General features: G+C 46.3%; 1 protein-coding gene across 1 annotated transcript in view; it reads right to left on the bottom strand.

Annotated features, from left to right (window-relative positions):
* Window positions 1-22,500, bottom strand: part of ptchd1 (patched domain containing 1) — a gene marked incomplete at both ends in the record, with an annotated part of 34,787 nt that overhangs the window by 11,990 nt on the left and 297 nt on the right. Inside the window, 5 exons of the mRNA XM_083777628.1 lie at window positions 7,184-7,409; window positions 9,370-9,510; window positions 10,707-11,093; window positions 14,592-14,927; window positions 15,443-15,642. Of these exons, the coding sequence (XP_083633754.1) occupies window positions 7,184-7,409; window positions 9,370-9,510; window positions 10,707-11,093; window positions 14,592-14,927; window positions 15,443-15,642 (1,290 nt within the window). The remainder of the gene's footprint in view (window positions 1-7,183; window positions 7,410-9,369; window positions 9,511-10,706; window positions 11,094-14,591; window positions 14,928-15,442; window positions 15,643-22,500) is intronic.

Here is a 22,500-nt window from a genome sequence, read left to right as displayed (position 1 = left end):
TTTTATGAGGGGCCCCTCCTAGATACAGGTTTAATGTTTGTTTTATGAGGGGCCCCTCCTAGATACAGGTTTAATGTTTGTTTTATGAGGGGCCCCTCCTAGATACAGGTTTAATGTTTGTTTTATGAGGGGCCACTCCTAGATACAGGTTTAATGTTTGTTTAGTGTCTATTTATGAGGGGCCCCTCCTATATACAGGTTTAATGTTTGTTTAGTGTATATTTATGAGGGGCCCCTCCTAGATACAGGTTTAATGTTTGTTTAGTGTATATTTATGAGGGGCCCCTCCTAGATACAGGTTTAATGTTTGTTTAGTGTATATTTATGAGGGGCCCCTCCTAGATACAGGTTTAATGTTTGTTTAGTGTATATTTATGAGGGGCCCCTCCTAGATACAGGTTTAATGTTTGTTTAGTGTATATTTATGAGGGGCCCCTCCTATATACAGGTTTAATGTTTGTTTAGTGTCTGAGGGGCCCCTCCTATATACAGGTTTAATGTTTGTTTAGTGTCTATTTATGAGGGGCCCCTCCTATATACAGGTTTAATGTTTCTTTAGTGTCTATTTATGAGGGGCCCCTCCTATATAGACAGGTTTAATGTTTCTTTAGTGTCTATTTATGAGGGGCCCCTCCTATATTTACATGTCTTCTGTGGACTCTAACATTACACCTAGCTACATGTTTAACCATTTATTTCATATTTACATGTCTTCTGTGGTCTCTAACATTACACGTAGCTACATGTTTAAGCATTTATTTCATATTTACATGTCTTCTGTGGTCTCTAACATTACACCTAGCTACATGTTTAAGCATTTATTTCCTACAGGCTTGAAAGGTTCAGGCAGACTCTTCACATACTAGAGCATGTCTGCAATAAATGTCAGAGCTGAAATATGCTAGGAAAACAGATATATGATATTAAATTGTATATTCGGTATTGGGTTTTCGGGCCAAGAACGTTCCTTTCGGTGCATCCCTATAATTCCATCACAATGTGATCATTATAGCCACGACGGTAACCATGACAACAGTATACATATAGCAGATCTACAAGCTCACACAGCCATACAGCACACAGGCAGCAGATGGCTTGGACCTCTGTGGTTGCCATGACAACCACCATGAGCCACCACCGGCCGGTCGCCAACGGTGACATACGCTACCCCATAGGTGGGGGGGGACGGGGGGCCCAAAAGAACCCCACATCACCTCGGAGGATGAGCGTTGTGTGTGTGTGTGTGTGTGTGTGTGTACACGTGTGTGTGTGTGTGTGTGTGTGTGTGTGTGTGTGTGTGTGTGTGTGTGTGTGTGTGTTTTAAATGGTTATATCCACATCTAATTTGGTATATTTAGCAGGGATTACATGCGCGCGCACACACACTCACACACACACACACACACCCTCACACACACACACACACACACACACACACACACACACACACACACACACACACACACACACACACACACACACACACACTGTGAGTTAAATAAGGTCAAAACACAACCGGAATATGACCATCTGTCTCTGTGCTCTATCCATACCTCTCTCTCTCTATCTCTCTCTCTCTCTCTCTCTCTCTCTCTCTCTCTCTCTCTCTCTCTCTCTCTCTCTCTCTCTATATATATATATATATATATATATATATATATATATATATGTCTCTCTACCTCTCTCTCTCGTTATTTTATCTATAGGTCTATCTACCTCTCTCTCTCTTTACTCTATCTATAGGTCTCTCTCTCTCTCTCTCTCTCTCTCTCTCTCTCTCTCTCTCTCTCTCTAACAACAGAAACAGACCTTCTCTCAACGGCTCTGTTTTTTGTCCACTTGATTCAATTTAATTTAATTGATGCTGTTTTATTATTGAACCTAACCCTGACCACAGCACTGCCTTGCCTGGATCTACAAGCTCACAACGCGCCGCGGCGCGACACGTTGTAGAGCTTGTAGATCTGCTATTTCCAGCATGCAACCAAAGTGTATAAAATCTGTCATTACAACGACCTCAAGGCCCCGTCAAAATACATCTTAGGTGACTAAATCAACTGTAGAATTATTAGACTAAAATCGTACGACATTTAGTTGACCAAATCTGGACTAACACTAGAACATTTCAGGTGACTAAAATGTGACTAAAACTAAGTGAAAACTATTCAAGAGTGACAAAATTTGACTGAGGGACTGAAATTATTTTAGTTTTTTCATGTCATGTGAAAGCAGGGAATCATATAGCTTCAAATTGACATATTGGTTGTTCGGTTTGACCCACCAGTTTTGGAGATATGGCTTATAGAGTAATGTCTTATAGAGTAATGTCTTATAGAGTAATGTCTTATAGAGTAATAGCTTATAGAGTAATGTCTTGCAGAGAAACATTAACAGAGTTGAGAAAACGGGCTTGAAAGGTTCAGGCAGCCTCTTCACATACTAAAGCATGTCTGGAATAAGTGTCAGAGCTGAAAATGTAAATATGAAATAAATGCTTAAACATGTAGCTAGGTGTAATGTTAGAGACCACAGAAGACATGCAAATATGAAATAAATACTTAAAAAATGTAGCTAGGTTTAATGTTAGAGACCACAGAAGACATGCAAATATGAAATAAATACTTAAACATGTATAGCTAGGTGTAATGTTAGAGTCCACAGAAGACATGCAAATATGAAATAAATGCTTAAACATGTAGCTAGGTGTAATGTTAGAGTCCACAGAAGACATGCAAATATGAAATAAATGCTTAAACATGTAGCTAGGTGTTATGTTAGAGACCACAGAAGACATGTAAATATGAAATAAATGCTTAAACATGTAGCTAGGTGTAATGTCAGAGGCCACAGAAGTGAACCTTTCAAGCCTGTTTTCTCAAATCTCTGCAAGACATTACTCTATAAGCCATATCTCCAGAACTGGTGGGTCAAACTGAACAACCAATATGTCAATTTGAAGCTATGATTCCCTGCTTTCACATGACATGAAAAAACCTCTCAGTCAAATTTGGCAACATAGGCCTATATCAGGTTTCACCTGACAGAAAAGACTGACTTCTGACAAAAAAATAAATAAACAGAATAAAATGATCTGTGTTGTGCCGAAAATGTGGAGCCGTTGTATCCACATCAGATTGCCCCTCCCCATCGCCCTAAATTAAACGTAACCCCGAGAGGAAACACAACACAGGAATTCAAGAATTAATTAAACCAACAGGGAACGGCTTCCACTTTCATGTTGGGCTACATATCCCTGCTAATTAACACATCTTAAGCGGTATAGGGCAAGAGCTATACTTTGGGCCAAAACAAACACGAGGTTTCTTTTTTTCTTTTCTTTTTTTCAACGTCGGGTGAATCTTGAATGTGTTTAAACTCTTTCCCAGCACACTGACGAGGATTCCCTGCTATAGGTGGACTTTTAACCGTGTTGTATAAGCATCATGTTATACTTTAGCTATTGAAAAAATAGCAGATCTACAAGCTTGTAGGTCTGCTATTTTTTTTAAATCTTGAAAATGTGGCACAAATATTTGAATATAATTATTTCAGGGCGAACGTTTTTAACTTTCAAGATTACCCAGCATAATGGGGGGGATTCCCTACTCCTAGTTTAACCCAGCATAATGGGGGGGATTCCCTACTCCAAGTTTAACCCAGCATAATGGGGGGGATTCCCTACTCCTAGTTTAACCCAGCATAATGGGGGGGATTCCCTACTCCTAGTTTAACCCAGCATAATGGGGGGGATTCCCTACTCCAAGTTTAACCCAGCATAATGGGGGGGATTCCCTACTCCTAGTTTAACCCAGCATAATGGGGGGGATTCCCTACTCCTAGTTTAACCCAGCATAATGGGGGGGATTCCCTACTCCTAATTTAACCCAGCATAATGGGGGGGGATTCCCTACTCCTAGTTTAACCCAGCATAATGGAGGGGATTCCCTACTCCTAGTTTAACCCAATATAATGGAGGGGATTCCCTACTCCTAGTTTAACCCAGCATAATGGGGGGGATTCCCTACTCCTAGTTTAACCCAGCATAATGGGGGGGATTCCCTACTCCTAGTTTAACCCAGCATAATGGGGGGGATTCCCTACTCCTAGTTTAACCCAGCATAATGGGGGGGATTCCCTACTCCTAGTTTAACCCAACATAATGGGGGGGATTCCCTACTCCTAGTTTAACCCAGCATAATGGGGGGGATTCCCTACTCCTAGTTTAACCCAGCATAATGGGGGGGATTCCCTACTCCTAGTTTAACCCAGCATAATGGGGGGGATTCCCTACTCCTAGTTTAACCCAACATAATGGGGGGGATTCCCTACTCCTAGTTTAACCCAGCATAATGGAGGGGATTCCCTACTCCTAGTTTAACCCAACATAATGGGGGGGATTCCCTACTCCTAGTTTAACCCAGCATAATGGGGGGGATTCCCTACTCCTAGTTTAACCCAGCATAATGGAGGGGATTCCCTACTCCTAGTTTAACCCAGCATAATGGGGGGGATTCCCTACTCCTAGTTTAACCCAGCATAATGGGGGGGATTCCCTACTCCTAGTTTAACCCAGCATAATGGGGGGGATTCCCTACTCCTAGTTTAACCCAGCATAATGGGGGGGATTCCCTACTCCTAGTTTAACCCAACATAATGGGGGGGATTCCCTACTCCTAGTTTAACCCAGCATAATGGAGGGGATTCCCTACTCCTAGTTTAACCCAACATAATGGAGGGGATTCCCTACTCCTAGTTTAACCCAACATAATGGGGGGGATTCCCTACTCCTAGTTTAACCCAGCATAATGGAGGGGATTCCCTACTCCTAGTTTAAAGATGGAGTATCACAATTTTTGTATTTTTCCAGCTTTTCATGTGTCTATGGGGTGACAGTACTTCATTAGACCCCCTGGAGTCGTTTTTATGTCCAATGGTGTAATAACTTTGTATTTAGGGTTTCTTCCTGGAGGCTGAACCCTTGACGGTCAAACGGGCCAATGAAGTAAACTCGGATAGTGTGACGTAAAAATATTGCACACACACACGCACCTCCCCCTCTATACATATTTTTGAGTGGTGCAACCACTCCTACAACCAGCTTGCAATGTCCTCGTACCTGTTTGTGTGTGTGTCTGTGTGTGTAAGCACGAGTATGTGACTTAATAATAGCAGTAGGGGGCGCCAGAAACAGTGAGAGGGGTAGTGTCTCTAATGAGAGAGAGTGAGAGAGAGAGAGAGAGAGAGAGAGAGAGAGAGAGAGAGAGAGAGAGAGAGGGGGGGGGGGGGGGGGGGGGGGGGATTGCACCACTCAGTTCACACGTGTGTGATTTTTTAAATACGACAACCTCTGTGGGCGGAGCTGCCTGCCACATACACACGTGTGAACTGAACAGCGCAGCCAGTTTGCTTTTGCTGCTCTGTGTCTAACTGTGTGGCAGATTTTCAAACAGTCATTTCACACATTACCAGTTCACAGCAGAGCAGACTGTTTTTCGTTAGATTGGAAGCAAGTAAATGTTCACGTCGGGTCCTCAGGATTAATCTAGGAAACCACAACAAACCAGTCTTATAGCCTACCTGCTCTGCTGTATAGTTGCTCATGCTCTTCTCAAGGAGTAGGTTGTTTCTTTTATAATCACAGTGGTCGGGCTTTGATACAGTGTAGTGTCACAGTGTGCATTCTTGTTGGCTGTTGTAGTCAATATGTAGGTCCTAATACTTATACGAGGCTGTAAAGTCAAGAATTAGAAGTATGTTGTGTCGCGCTGGAAGTCATGTTGCCATGTCTGGCTATTACAAGCGACTTGGGCTTGTTTTCATATAAGTAACTTTCAGGGGAGATGTGGTTGACTTGACCAATGGTTCATGTGAAGGACCCTCAGATTAATATGTTGTTAAAAGGATTGTTGTTGTTGAAACGTTTTCATAAATATTCACAGCAATTTCTGTGACTTATTTTTGTGGACCTGGCCGCTTGTTTCTTTAAATCTGGCGACTTTTGCTGAAACTCAATGCAGTCACTGCAGGACAGTTTTAATGCCAGGGTGCTTAGCTGGAGGAAATCAATAGCCTACAATATATTGTAGGCTAAATGGTCTATCAAACTAATTGTTTCTGCTGTTAAACTATGATCGAATTGGATGATGAGCTGAGCTGATTGCGCCAATAGAGTCAATATAATTGGAGGAAATAAATAAATGATTATAAAAAATCAGAAAAAACAGATCTGATATGGTATGGATGCATGGATTATATGCCTATACATGGATGGTGGCAGTATAAGTGCATAATGGTGCCTATACGATATCTCAGAAATATGGGAAGTGTTCACTTCTAACATTCACAAAAACATTCGTTTTTGTTACATTACAGACACCAATTTGCCATTTTGTAAACAAAAGGGCAGAGCCATGGGCTGTCCTTTTATAAGGAGGGGGAGGGACTAGGACAAGTGGGTGGTCTTAAAGGAGGAGGCGGAGGGACTGGATTAGGTGGGTGGTGCTATGGTTAAACTCACGCATACCTAATGAACTGGTGGGTGTGTCCACATAAAACCATAATTTTAACAAATACTGTACACTTTTTTGAAAAGATTATACCTCATATACACCTAAATACACCTGATGATCATGTTTAAGTGTGGAAAAAAATCACGGCACTCCATCCTTTAACCCAGCATAATGGAAGGGATTCCCTCCCAGGTAGTTTAAACTCCTCACCCAGCATAATGGAGGGGATCTTATAAGCTTAGTCCAGTTACCCAAGGGTAAACATACATTTCCTTTCCTTTCTTTAGGCTCCTTACCCAGCATATTGGATGTGTGAATGAATGGATTCCCAGGTAGGTAGGTAGGAGTTATAGTTTGCTCCGGTCAGGTTCAGTATCCCCTATAGATCTGCTATTTTTCAACAGCTAAAGTATTAAACAATTAAGTGTTAACGTGCAGGTCAAAAGCTAAACGGGCCACAGACGCGTCCTCGGGTCAACTCCACTCTGGTGAGATCGATAGTATCAAGAGCGCCACTCAGCTCAACTGATATCGCATGCTTTTTGTATCATTCCTGCATTTCCCCACAATCTTAAAGCGTTCAATTATGTGCGTGTGACAAAATAGCAGACCTATACAGGCTCGTAATGAGCTATACGAGCTTGTAGATCTGCTGTTTTTAGACTACTTCTCACCCAGCATGATGAAGGGGATTCCCAGGTAGGTGGAGTTGTAGGTGGCGCCGGTCAGGTTCAGGATGCCCGCGGCGGTCAGCCCGCTCAGCGTGATGGACAGCAACGCCAGCGGGCCCAGCCAGGGCTTGGAGCGCACGCAGTCGCGCATGGAGCAGCACGCCAGCGCCAGCAGGCCGCAGGCGCCCAGGCTGGCCAGGAGGGGGCGGCGCGCCAGCACCGAGGACAGCTGGAAATGTGAAGGAAGGAAGCTTTTATTTCGTGTCTTGTCGTCGAACGCTGCTATAAGCAAAAATATGTCAATACTTTTAGCATATTGTTATGCTTCAGCTATTGAAAAATAGCAGATCTACAAGCTCATAGCGCGCCACCGAGTGGCGCGCTACGAGCTTGTAGGTCTGCTATTTTTGAAAAATCGAAGAACGACTGACACGGAAACATAGCTTTTTCAGAAAACTGTCAGGATGTAGAAGACATTTTTTAGAATCTGATCTCAGGTCAAAATGGGTTAATGACCTTTTTTTTTTTTTTTTCTTTTTGGTATTCGCATTCTGCATTCAAAGATTTTCCTAGAAGCTTTGTTATTGGTCGATGTGCCTGTCTGCTTCCTGATTGGTTATAGTCATTGCGACGGGGTTTTCAATGACAAAGCTTCTATAGGAGCATCTTTGAATGCAGATTGTGGCCCCCCAGATGTGTCACAGCGCCCCCTAGGTGTGTCACAGAGACTACATTCTTTTGGGGAGCGTTCCACCCATTGCTGGCTGTCTGAATACCAAATAAAAAAGGTCATTAAAACTCCTTCAGTGCCACCTGGTGGTCACCAGTTTAGGCTCTGAGTGCCAATTCTCCCATTATAAAAAAAGAGAGGGCGTTTTAAAAAAAAATGAAAAAAAAAAATGGATTAGATACAGGATTACGTCCCTGGCACTTATCCTGTTAAAATGTTGACATACTATTGCTATAAGACCCATCCCTTACGGGATTTTAAAACACCAGAAACATAAATAAACAACATCACGTTCACTTCCCACACAGAAGCTACACACAAAGTATTTGTTTAATAAAACAAAAACAGAACGGAAATAAAAAAAATACATCACATATAAGTTTTCTTTGTCCGTACGTCCCAAGCTTTCTCTACGTCATTCTGCTAATGCAAATAACTCGCTCTGTGTCACTGTTAAATAACGTTTGTCGTAGCTCATGGTACAACGAACGGGCGACAGAAAACTAAATGGAACAATCGTTTATATCAAAATATAGGTTCTTCTTCTGTAAATCCTATAATCCTATACCCGTGTTGTTTTCGTCGACTAAAACCAAGAGGAAAGATGTTTGTCGACTACCTTAGACTAAATATATTGACGATTTCGTAAAAAAATAAGAACTAGGCTAAAATGTTAAGGAAGGGACTAGTGGGCAAGAGATCCAGTATCAAGTCATTTTACACTTGCATGTTGCATGCTGAAAATAGCAGATCTACAATGACGCGTCGCGCTTGTGACTTGTGAGCTTGTAGATCGGCTATTTTCAGCAAGTGTAATAAAACAGTCATTACGACGGCATCAAGGCCCGCCGAGACACATTTCAGTCGACTAAATCAACTGTAGATTCAGTCGACTGAAGTCCTGTGATATTTAGTCGACTAAAACTAGACTAACACCACAACATCAAGTCACCTGGAGGTCACTCTGTAGAGAGACTGAGGTCACAGAGAGAGAACATACCTGGAGGTCACTCTGTAGTAGCAGAGGTCACAGAGAGAGAACATACCTGGAGGTCACTCTGTAGAGAGACTGAGGTCACAGAGAGAGAACATACCTGGAGGTCACTCTGTAGAGAGACTGAGGTCACAGAGGTCAGAGAACATACCTGGAGGTCACTCTGTAGAGAGACTGAGGTCACAGAGAGAGAGAGAGAACATACCTGGAGGTCACTCTGCAGAGAGACTGAGGTCACAGAGAGAGAGAGAGAACATACCTGGAGGTCACTCTGTAGAGAGACTGAGGTCACAGAGAGAGAGAGAACATACCTGGAGGTCACTCTGCAGAGAGACTGAGGTCACAGAGAGAGAGAGAGAACATACCTGGAGGTCACTCTGTAGAGAGACTGAGGTCACAGAGAGAGAGAGAACATACCTGGAGGTCACTCTGTAGAGAGACTGAGGTCACAGAGAGAGAACATACCTGGAAGTCACTCTGCAGAGAGGCGGAGGTCACGGGGAACAGCGCTAGCTTGGCGCGGTGCTCCGCGCCGAAGCGCCGCAGAGCCACGCAGAACGCCTCCTCCCATTGGCCGGCCACCCTGTCCATCAGGCCGGCACGGGCCTGTGAGGGGGAGGGGAGGGGGAGGATAATAAGGGAACGGGGGGGAGGGGGGCGTAGAGACATGTTAGCATTCAGCTACATGGAGAACTAACTGTCTTATACCCAGTCCTGATGGTGGCGGTAACGTCACCATTATTATGCCAATTTTGTGACCAAATAGAGCGAATCTGGCGATGTCACTTCCGGTTTAACGAAGCATAACATCCGGTAGTAGCTTTGGACTGTGCGAAGCACTATATCAGATGTCCGGAATGCTAAGCGATCATCGTTGATTTTAATAACTAAGTCAAATTACGCTCTAATCAAGCCCAAAATATCGCATTTTCCGCAGCGATGCACATAAAGACCGTGATCGACCGTGCACGCGCGGATTTAGGCCGGTTTTAGGTAGATTACATCGGCCGTTAGCCAAACACGCTAAAAGTTGCTACATTTTGCTACGTTAAGCCCCCGATTACGGGGAATTAAACAATTACGTCAATTACGTCAGTGGCCATGGGGGATTTATTGATTAATTACGTCAAATACGTTGAATAAATGGAGATTGAACTAAAACTAAGGCTTTAAAATGTAGCAATAATTCCGTCAACAAATAAAAACTAGACTAACATGTTAGGAAGGGACAGGTTGGCAGAGGAAGTCAAATAATGACCGATATATCGGGCGGGGCTCTACGATTAACTTCGTTATCTTGTAGATCTGCTATTTGTGTAAAATCCGGGCATTACAACAACGTCCTCAAGGCACCGCCTTAATACAGTTTTTGACAACTAAAATCAACCGTAGATTTTAGTCTGCTAACATCACATGACATTTAGTCGACTGAATCATTTCACCTGACATTATAGGGATGCAGATTAATCGGTAGCGTTTTGGGAACCCCCGATATAATTTCATAATCGTGCACCGCTATTAACCCATTCTGAACGGGAACCCCCTTTTGGTGTTAGCATCATGTCATGCTTTAGCTATTGAAAAATAGCAGATCTACAAGCTCATAGCGCGCCACCGAGTGGCGCGCTACGAGCTTGTAGGTCTGCTATTTTAGAAAAATCGAAGAACGACTGACACTTTTTTAGAATCTGATCTCAGGTCAGAATGGGTTATAATCAGACCAGTGTGTGTCCAGTGGAAACCTCGTATGAATCTGATCTCAGGTCAGAATGGGTTAAATGAAACAGACTCAACGGCGCTACCTGCAGGTAGTAGGTGAGCTGCAGCGCGCGGGCCGACCGCACCGCCTCCGCCTTGTTGCTGCCTCCGCCGCCGGCGGCTCCGCCTCCCTGCTGGCCCCCCTTGGCCCCTCCCCCTCCCCCTCCCCCCCAGCCCTGCACGCCGCCCAGCTGGTGTCCGATGTAGGCCTGGCGTCCGTCCGCCAGCCGCGTGATCGGGTAGCGCACGGCCGGCGCGGTGCGGTTGGCGCGCCGCGCGCGCTGCACCTCCTCCAGGGCGCGGACGATGTCGTCCACCAGGCACTGGTTCTTGTCGTCGGGCAGACAGAGGTGGGACAGGGAGTAGTTAAAGCTGCCCAGGGCCGAGGACGACGCCACCGTCACCTGCATCTGGTACACCATCCTGTGGAGCTGAGAGTTAGCACGTTAGCACGGAGCTACGGAGGGACATGTTAGCATGTTAGCACGAAGCTACGGAGGGACACGTTAGCATGTTAGCACAGAGTTAACATCTGGTACACCATCCTGTGGAGCTGAGAGTTAGCAAAGTTTGCACATTAGCATGGAGCTACGGAGAGACATGTTAGCATGGAGCTACATGGAGAAATAGTTAACATCTGGTACACCATCCTGTGGAGCTGAGAGTTAGCACGTTAGCATGTTAGCACAGAGCTACGGAGAGGCATGTTAGCATGGAGCTACATGGATAAATAGTTAACATCTGGTACACCATCCTGTGGAGCTGAGAGTTAGCACGTTAGCATGTTAGCATGGAGCTACGGAGAGACATGTTAGCATGTTAGCACGGAGCTACATGGAGACATAGTTAACATCTGGTACACCATCCTGTGGAGCTGAGAGTTAGCATGTTAGCATGGAGCTACGGAGAGACATGTTAGCATGGAGCTACGAAGAGACATGTTAGCATGGAGCTACGGAGAGACATGTTAGCATGGAGCTACGGAGAGACATGTTAGCATGGAGCTACGAAGAGACATGTTAGCATGGAGCTACGGAGAGACATGTTAGCATGGAATACGGAGAGACATGTTAGCATGGAGCTACAGGGACAGTTAGCATGTTAGCATGGAGCTACATGGAGACAGAGTTAACATCTGGTACACCATCCTGTGGAGCTGAGAGTTAGCATGTTAGCATGGAGCTACGGAGAGACATGTTAGTCTGTCTGTCTGTCTGTCTGTCTGTCTGTCTGTCTGTCTGTCTGTCTGTCTGTCTGTCTGTCTGTCTGTCTGTCTGTCTGTCTGTCTGTCTGTCTGTCTGTCTGTCTGTCTGTCTGCCTGCCTGCCTGCCTGCCTGTCTGTATCTCTGTCTGCCTGCCTGTCTGTCTGTCTGCCTGCCTGTCTGTCTGTCTGCCTGTCTGCCTGTCTCCCTGCTTGTCTCTCTGTCTGTCTGCAGGACACCAGCTCCATGGTGGTTGCTAGGCAACAAGCCTGATGCCTGTCTCTGTAAACACACAGAGCTGCTGCCTCAGAATGTCGCATTGACCTGCGCGTGTGTGTGTGTGCGCGTGTGTGTGTGTGTGTGTGTGTGTGTGTGTGTGTGTGTGTGTGTGTGTGTGTGTGTGTGTGTGTGTGTGTGTGTGTGTGTGTGTGTGTGTGTGTGTGTGTGTGTGTGTGTGCGTGCGTCCTTTAGTCATGCCAGTGTTCATTCTGACCAAATTGTGATCATAAAAAGAGCACTGAGTTAAAGCCTTTATAGTGGATCAAACAGATCGAGCAGACCTCATGTCAAAGACTTTGGTACGCTCTTATTAGACAAACACGTGAGCTTGTAGTGAGCCTGCCTGCCTGCCTGCCTGCCTGCGCGCCTGTCTGTCTGTCTGCCTGCCTGCCTGCCTCTGTCTGTCTGTCTGCCTGGCAGCCTGTCTGTCTGCCTGCCTGCGCGCCTGCCTGCCTGCCTGCCTGCCTGCCTGCCTGCCTGCCTGCCTGCCTGCCTGCCTGTCTGCCTGTCTGTCTGTCTGCCTGCCTGCCTGCCTGCCTGCCTGTCTGCCTGCCTGCCTGGCAGCCTGTCTGCCTGCCTGCCTGCCTGCCTGCCTGCCTGCCTGCCTGCCTGCCTGCCTGCCTGCCTGCCTGCCTGCCTGCCTGCCTGCCTGCCTGCCTGCCTGTCTCCCTCTTAGTTCTTTAGTGCTCAGGCACACCAGCAGACTGTCATGCATGGGGTGGAGGTCGAGGTAGTGACTGTGGAGGAATACAAGTCCTTTTATAGGAACAGCGATTGATTCCAGGCCGACATGGTTTTCCAGAAGAGAAGAGAAGGTCAGCAGGCTGAGACAGCACAACGACATGCTCTACCATCAATACCATCAATATACCATCAATACCATCCATACCATCGACACCATCGACACCATCGACACCATCGATACCATCGACACCATCGATACCATCCATACCATCGACACCATCGACACCATCGACACCATCGATACCATCCATACCATCCATACCATCGACACCATCGACATCATCCATACCATCGACACCATCGACACCCTCGACACCATCCATACCATCCATACCATCGACACCATCGACATCATCCATACCATCGACACCATCGACACCCTCGACACCATCCATACCATCCATACCATCGACACCATCGACACCATCCATACCATCGACACCATCGACACCATCGACACCATCGATACCATCCATACCATCGACACCATCGACACCATCCATACCATCGACACCATCGACACCATCGATACCATCGATACCATCGACACCATCGACACCATCGACACCATCGACACCATCGACACCATCGACACCATCATCTCTCTCTCTCTCTCTTAATCCAGAGCGACTTACATTAAGCAAGAATAAAAAGCATGGGAATACATCACATAAAAGCATTTATCATGAGACATGCGTAAGCTAAGAAAGTAACAGTGGAATATCTATATAATGAAGCTATACATATTAAACTATATACTACTATGCTATACATATGTACTATGACGTGCTATGGCTACATACAATGCAATTATAGTGCTGTCTACATAACATAATAATAATAATAATAATAATAATAATAATAATAATAATAATAATAATAATAATAAAACTTTATTTGTATAGCACCTTTCATGACATGAAATGCAGCTCAAAGTGCTTTACAGAACAATGGAGAATAAAAGAAAAGCAAGGCAACGACAAAAAACAAGCAGTAATGCAATACAGTGAGGACATGAATAACAAAAATAAATAATAATAAATAAAAAAAGAAAAGATCAATTAAAAGCAATGTTGTAGAAGTGTGTCTTGAGCTGAGCTTTAAAAATGTCTACAGAGGCTGCCTGTCGAAGGTACAGTGGGAGCTTGTTCCATGCCGACGGCCCGTAGAAGCAAAAAGCTGCTTCCCCGTATTTTTTTGTTGCCATTTTTTTAGGCAAAGCGAGCAGGCCAGCAGTGGAAGACCTTAGGGGGCGGTTTGGGACATATTTAGGCAGGCAGTCATGTAGGTAGGAAGGTGCGAGTTACCATTGAGAGCTTTATAGACAAGTAAAATAATTTTAAAATCAATCCTAAAAACAACCGGAAGCCAGTGCAGTGATGCCAACATGCTATAAGTCTGTATCAAATGCTATCTAAGTCTACAGAAATGCTATCTAAGGGGGTGGGGTAAGTGCTATGGGCCATGATGGAGTCTGAAGAGGTGGGTTTTCAGACTACGGCGGAAGATTGGGAGTGATGCTGCAGTTCTGACTGCAATGGGAAGTGCATTCCACAGTTTTGGAGCCAGAAGGGAGAAGAGTTTGGGACGTGTGGAGCGTTGTTGTCCCGGCGTTTTTAGTGAGGGTACTTCCAGCTAGCTAGTGCAAGGCGTGCATGCGTGTGTGGCGTGTGTTCGTGTGGCGTGTGTGGCGTGTGTCCCTACCTTCAGCACCGTGTCCAGGTGCTGCGGGTCCAGCACGCTGCCCCGTCGGGCGGTGACGATGACGCGGCCGTAGCGCCCGGGGCTCTGCAGGTCGGCGTACAGGGCGTGCTTGGAGCGGTTGACGGGGAACAGGCTGTCCACCAGGTTGCCCTCCATCTTGGCCAGGCTGTGGCGCGGCGCCATCAGGCCGGCCACGTCGCGCTCCACGCGGTACCGCGAGAACGACGCCCCCAGCAGCACCGCCAGCAGGGCGGGGCCCGACAGGAAGAAGACCGGGTGGGAGGCCACGGCGCGGCCCAACGAGCGGAAGGCCGCGCGCAGCGCGCCGTGCAACACCTGGGGGATGATATATATATATATATATATATATATATATATGCAGAAAACATTTTAATTTTTAATATATATATTTTTTATCCAACGATTTTGTAACCCATTTTTCACCCCTGTGTCAATCATCTAATGTGATCCTGGGCTCTACACACCCTCCACCAACCTAGTCCCCATATATGGGGGACAAGGGGAGACCAACCTAGTCCCCATATATGGGGGACAAGGGGAGAGCAACCTAGTCCCCATATATGGGGGACAAGGGGAGACCAACCTAGTCCCAATATATGGGGGACAAGGGGAGAGCAACGGACTTGAACTCATGCTTCCTTCATGCATGATGAGTGTCCAAGTTGCTCCTTTACACCTGACAGGGGGGAGTTTCCCTGGTTGGACGTAGCGCGTGGAAGGAACACGTTATTCTGACCAGTTCCTTTCCCCTCCATCAGGCGCCCCGGCTGCATAAAACATTTTAATTTAAGGTTAATTGAACCTCAACAATAAAAGACGACCTCTCTGACCTGACGCAGCATGGCTCTGGTGGTCCTCCTGCGCCTCCTGGTGGCGGCGGCGGCGTGGCGCTGCTGCTCGACCCCGGCGAGGGCCTCCCACCGGGCACCGGAGGAGAAGCGGAACGGAGCGCAGGGCATGCAGGAGGAGGTGCTGCTGGCCGCATCGGAGACGCAGAGCACCACGCAAATAACTCCTCCTCCTACTCCTCCTGGGTTAGGGTGAGGGTTAGGGAGGAGGTGCTGCTGGCCGCATCGGAGACGCAGAGCACCGCGCAAATAACTCCTCCTCCTACTCCTCCTCCTCCTCCTGCTGTCGGTTAACTGGGTATAGGAGCACCGCGCTGTATGACTCCTCCTCCTGTGATCTCTGGGTCAGGGTTGTTGTTCTTTATTTACCCAGCAACGCCCTGCACATGGACGCACACGCACACACACACACACGCACACACACACACACACACACACACACACACACACACACACACACACCACACACACATGCACACACAACACACACACACAATTCAGAATTTTAGACGTGATGCAATCGACCCCTCCAGAGATACTTCCGGGTCCTACACTTTTGTGTCGCTTTTGTGTCCCCATAGTTATACTGTGTCCCCATAGAGTTATACAGTGTCCCCATATAGTTATACAGTGTCCCCATAGAGTTATACTGTGTCCCCATAGAGTTATACTGTGACAGACTAAATCTGAGACTAAAACAACCACGAAAGTCTCATTTTACCGCTATCCTTTCCTCGCAACAACAAAGCTGCCGCTCTCCCAAATCTGGCTGTGACAGGCCGTCTGCCCCACAATGGATACTATCGCCATTTTATTTCACTGTGTCAACTAAATCCTCCATTAGAGATTGTATTGAAACCTGGGAGCTGACCAGCACAGTCTGATACTGTTGTACTGACCGGTACAACCACAGTCTGATACTGTTGTACTGACCAGTGCAACCACAGTCTGATACTGTTGTACTGACCGGTACAACCACAGTCTGATACTGTTGTACTGACCGGTACAACCACAGTCTGATACTGTTGTACTGACCGGTACAACCTCAGTCTGATACTGTTGTACTGACCGGTACAACCACAGTCTGATACTGTTGTACTGACCGGTACAACCACAGTCTGATACTGTTGTACTGACCGGTACAACCACAGTCTGATACTGTTGTACTGACCGGTACAACCACAGTCTGATACTGTTGTACTGACCGGTACAACCACAGTCTGATACTGTTGTACTGACCGGTACAACCACAGTCTGATACTGTCGTACTGACCGGTACAACCACAGTCTGATACTGTTGTACTGACCGGTACAACCACAGTCTGATACTGTCGTACTGACCGGTACAACCACAGTATGATACTGTTGTACTGACCGGTACAACCACAGTCTGATACTGTTGTACTGACCGGTACAACCACAGTCTGATACTGTTGTACTGAACGGTACAACCACAGTCTGATACTGTTGTACTGACCGGTACAACCACAGTCTGATACTGTTGTACTGACCGGTACAACCACAGTCTGATACTGTTTTCCTGACCGGTACAACCACAATCTGATAGTGTTGTACTGACCGGTACAACCACAGTCTGATACTGTTGTACTGACCGGTACAACCACAGTCTGATACTGTTGTACTGACCGGTACAACCACAGTCTGATACTGTTGTACTGACCGGTACAACCACAGTCTGATACTGTTGTACTGACCGGTACAACCACAGTCTGATACTGTCGTACTGACCAGTATAACCACAGTCTGATACTGTTGTACTGACCGGTACAACCACAGTCTGATACTGTCGTACTGACCAGTACAAGATACTGTTGTACTGACCGGTGCAACCACAGTCTGATACTGTTGTACTGACCAGTACAACCTCAGTCTGATACTGTTGTACTGACCGGTAGAACCACAGTCTGATACTGTTGTACTGACCGGTACAACCACAGTCTGATACTGTTGTACTGAGCAGTACAACCACAGTCCGATACTGTTGTACTGACCAGTACAACCGCAGTCTGATACTGTTGTACTGACCGGTACAACCACAGTCTGATACTGTTGTACTGACCGGTACAACCACAGTCTGATACTGTTGTACTGACCGGTACAACCACAGTCTGATACTGTCGTACTGACCGGTACAACCTCAGCTGGAGCAGTTGGGGGTTCAGTGCCCTGTAAAAGAAACTATTCATCATAGCTCGATTTAATAGCCAGATTGATACGGTCGCGAGTCACCGCAGTGAGTGGGGGCAGCCATGTTTGTTGTTGTCTGACGCTTTGGAGTGACGGGGCTGACGGCCAACCAGCTGTCGAGTGACGGGGCTGACGACCAATCAGCTGTTGAGTGACGGGGCTGACGGCCAATCGGCTGTCGAGTGACGGGGCTGACGGCCAATCGGCTGCTGCGATTGGAGTTTTCCCAACGACACTGACGCCGCCGTAGGCAGAGAGTCTCCAGGCCTGAATCGGCCAGAAGATATTTTCCTAACGGGCGTGGCTAGCGATTCAGGGCAGGAGTCGTGCTAGTCTAGGAAAATTGGCCTCAGATCCTGTGCAGCAGGGGGGCGTGGCCCAGTGCGTTGCGTTTCAAATGAAATGCGAATCAAAAGACAGGGGCGGGTTCCACATGGAGCGGGCGCTACATCTAAATAAGACGGAAGGGAAACAATTGCTCCTTGAGCGGTGGTGTTCCTACTACAATTCAATTTGGAATTGGATTCCCTTCGGACTGTTTTCATGGTATGCACAGAACAGCATGCTTCAGACCGGAAAGGGGAGTGTCCGCTCAGATTCTGAGCGCAATGTACTTCCCTCAAAGGGATATGGTCCTTTTTCCCCCAGAAGTCTTTCTCGCCCGCCTTAGTGGCAAAAAATAAAACTTCTGGGAACTCAGATTAGAGTCATGCAGGCTAGGGGGGGGGGGGGGGGGGGGGGGTCCCTGGCACATGGGGGGTGGTGGGGGTCCTTGACATGAAAAAGGTTTGGGAAACACCGTTTCTATTTAGCTAACCTTTAGAGCCACCGCTGGTCTCGGGCTGCAGGACTCCTCCTCTTCCTCCAATCAGCAGGACGACAGTCTGGGCGGTGGCGGTCGCCTCACCTCACCTCGCCTCGCCTCGCCTCACCTCGCCTCGCCTCACCTCACCGCCCGGCGGCCCTGGTTGGTCGGTCACACGCACGCCGCGTCACTCATCATCGGGGAAGGGCAGCGAATCAAAACATCCTCAACTGCAGCTCGGCTCTGATATGATGTGATGTGACCTGATGAACATACATATATATATATATATATATATATATATATATATATAATTATTTTTTAGATCTATTTATTTATTATTCATAGAGTTTTGTCGTTTGTGTCACTGTATAACAGCAGAAATGCAACACACCCTGAAATTAATCTCAATAATTATAGAATACAGGGTTGGGTGTTTTTTGTTTTTATTGACCTGAGATCAGATTCATACGAGGTTTCCACTGGACACACATATGGTCTGATTAACCCATTCTGACCTGAGATCAGATTCATACGAGGTTTCCACTGGACACACACTATGGTCTGATTAACCCATTCTGACCTGAGATCAGATTCATACGAGGTTTCCACTGGACACACACTGGGTCTGATTAACCCATTCTGACCTGAGATCAGATTCATACAAGGTTTCCACTGGACACACACTGGGTCTGATTAACCCATTCTGACCTGAGATCAGATTCATACGAGGTTTCCACTGGACACACACTGGGTCTGATTAACCCATTCTGACCTGAGATCAGATTCATACGAGGTTTCCACTGGACACACACTGGGTCTGATTAACCCATTTTGACCTGAGATCAGATTCATACGAGGTTTCCACTGGACACACACTGGGTCTGATTAACCCATTCTGACCTGAGATCAGATTCATACGAGGTTTCCACTGGACACACACTGGTCTGATTAACCCATTCTGACCTGAGATCAGATTCATACGAGGTTTCCACTGGACACACACACACTGGTCTGATTAACCCAGTCTGCACGGTTGTGCTTTATATAGCTATTGAAAAGAAAATAGCAGATCTACAAGCTCGTTAGCTTGTGTAGACCTGCTATTGTAGAGCTTGTAGATCTGCTTTTTTTATTTTTAATCATGAAAATGTGGTGCAAATCTTTGAATATCATATTCTTTCAGAGTAAAACGTTTTTAACTCATATCTTTGCTTCTGGCAGGGGGGGGGGGGTCCCTGGATCGACATATTTTCAGATGGGGGGTCCGTGGCCAATTACAGATAATTGTTGGGGGGGGGGGGGGGGGGCTTGACATGAACATCATTTATGTCTGAGAACCGCTGACATAATATAGAAACATGAGGGTTGAAAACTGTCATTTCTAGAATCTGATGTCAGTTCTAAAGGGCTTAATTTGAGACACAGACAGTCTATTAACACTAACAGCAGCATAGATAGATAGATAGATAGATAGATAGATAGATAGATAGATAGATAGATAGATAGATAGATAGATAGATAGATAGATAGATAGATAGATAGATAGATAGATAGATAGATAGATAGATAGTCTACGTATGGATTAAATCACTCCAGATATTTAACAGCAGCGGTCTCAGCAGCATTGAGGAGGACGAAGTCTTCAACGAACATGAATAAAATATATTGAGATCTCTCCAGATCTCTCATAGACAGACAGGCTGGCTCGGTGGGTGTGACTGCATGCCTTTGGTACCTCCCAGCTCTGGAGACTCAAAGCAGCTGTTTTACATTTTAGAATGTCATGAAAAGATCCGTTTTATATGATCTGTGACCATATAAAAAAATATATATATATATATATATATATATATATATATATATATATATATATATATATATATATATATATATATATATATATATATATATATATATATCCTATAGCTGCATCCTCCATCCATCCATCCATCCATCCATTCATCCATTCATCCATTCATTCATCATGCAGCATCAGGTCGCCGGTCCAAAAACCTACCTAGTTGGAGGGCAGGAGGGGCGGCGTGTCGCTCTCTCTCTACCGGGGGATGCGTGCTTAAATCCCCGCCGTGGTGTCTCCGCTTCAGCCTCCTCCTCCTCCTCCGGGCCGGTCGGGTTTGATTCTCTGCCTGTTTATGTATTATTATTATTACGGTCCATAATGAAGACAAACAACAAACAGACACAACACGAGACACACGATCTGTATACCGGCGTCCTGTGCGCCGCCCCTCTCTTTCTCTCTCTCTCTCTCTCTCTCTCTCTCTCTCTCTCTCTGTAGTCTGTAGCCTACCTCTCTCTCTCTCTCTCTCTCTGTCTCTCTGTCTCTCTGTCTGTCTGTCTGTCTGTCTGTCTGTCTCTCTCTCTCTCTCTCTCTCTCTCTCTCTCTCTCTCTCTCTCTCTCTCTCTCTCTCTCTCTGTAGCCTACCTCTCTTTCTCTCTCTCTCTCTCTCTCTGTAGCCTCTCTCTCTCTCTCTCTCTCTCTCTCTCTCTGTAGCCTACCTCTCTCTCTCTCTCTCTCAATTTTCAATTTCAAAAGGCTTTATTGACATGATAAATATGTTCTACGTTGCCAAAGCGTATAAAACAAAACAAAAGTCAACATTGCGCACACGGAGACAACAACAAACATCCCAACAATAATGAACAACAAGCAATACAGTAACAATGAAAATAAATTAACAAACATAAACATAACAGCAACTTAATGACCATGTTCAGACAGATATACCTGTCTCTACTGTCCTCTGTCTGTCCCTCAGACAGATATACCTGTCTCTACTGTCCACTGGCTGTCCCTCAGACAGATATACCTGTCTCTACTGTCCACTGTCTGTCCCTCAGACAGATATACCTGTCTCTACTGTCCACTGGCTGTCCCTCAGACAGATATACCTGTCTACTGTCCACTGGCTGTCCCTCAGACAGATATAGCCTAACTGTCTCTACTGTCCTCTGTCTGTCCCTCAGACAGATATACCTGTCTCTACTGTCCACTGGCTGTCCCTCAGACAGATATACCTGTCTCTACTGTCCACTGTCTGTCCCTCAGACAGATATACCTGTCTCTACTGTCCACTGGCTGTCCCTCAGACAGATCTACCTGTCTCTACTGTCCACTGTCTGTCCCTCAGACAGATATACCTGTCTCTACTGTCCACTGTCTGTCCCTCAGACAGATATACCTGTCTCTACTGTCCACTGTCTGTCCCTCAGACAGATATACCTGTCTCTACTTTCCACTGTCTGTCCCTCAGACAGATATACCTGTCTCTACTGTCCACTGGCTGTCCCTCAGACAGATATACCTGTCTCTACTGTCCACTGTCTGTCCCTCAGACAGATATACCTGTCTCTACTTTCCACTGTCTGTCCCTCAGACAGATATACCTGTCTCTACTGTCCACTGGCTGTCCCTCAGACAGATATACCTGTCTCTACTGTCCACTGTCTGTCCCTCAGACAGATATACCTGTCTCTACTGTCCACTGGCTGTCCCTCAGACAGATCTACCTGTCTCTACTGTCCACTGTCTGTCCCTCAGACAGATATACCTGTCTCTACTGTCCACTGTCTGTCCCTCAGACAGATATACCTGTCTCTACTGTCCACTGTCTGTCCCTCAGACAGATATACCTGTCCCTTCTGTCCACTGGCTGTCCCTCAGACAGATATACCTGTCTATACTGTCCACTGGCTGTCCCTCAGACAGATATACCTGCCTCTACTGTCCACTGGCTGTCCCTCAGACAGATATACCTGTCTCTACTGTCCACTGGCTGTCCCTCAGACAGATATACCTGTCTTTACTGTCCACTGTCTGTCCCTCAGACAGATATACCTGTCTCTACTGTCCACTGTCTGTCCCTCAGTTGATGACAACTCCACACGTATTTTGCTGCCAAAACTGTGCATTTGCACTGTTCTCCCAGAACATATTGAAATGATGTCAGCGCCACCTGGTGGTCACTAGTTTAGGCTCTGAGTGCCCATTATAAAGAAAGAA

This window comes from Protomyctophum parallelum, assembly GCF_964188405.1.
Source record: "Protomyctophum parallelum genome assembly, chromosome: 12".
In the NCBI taxonomy this organism is placed as follows: Eukaryota; Metazoa; Chordata; class Actinopteri; order Myctophiformes; family Myctophidae; genus Protomyctophum; species Protomyctophum parallelum.
The sequence above is the reverse complement of the archived record's forward strand: the minus strand, read 5'-3'. Positions and strand labels throughout refer to the sequence as shown.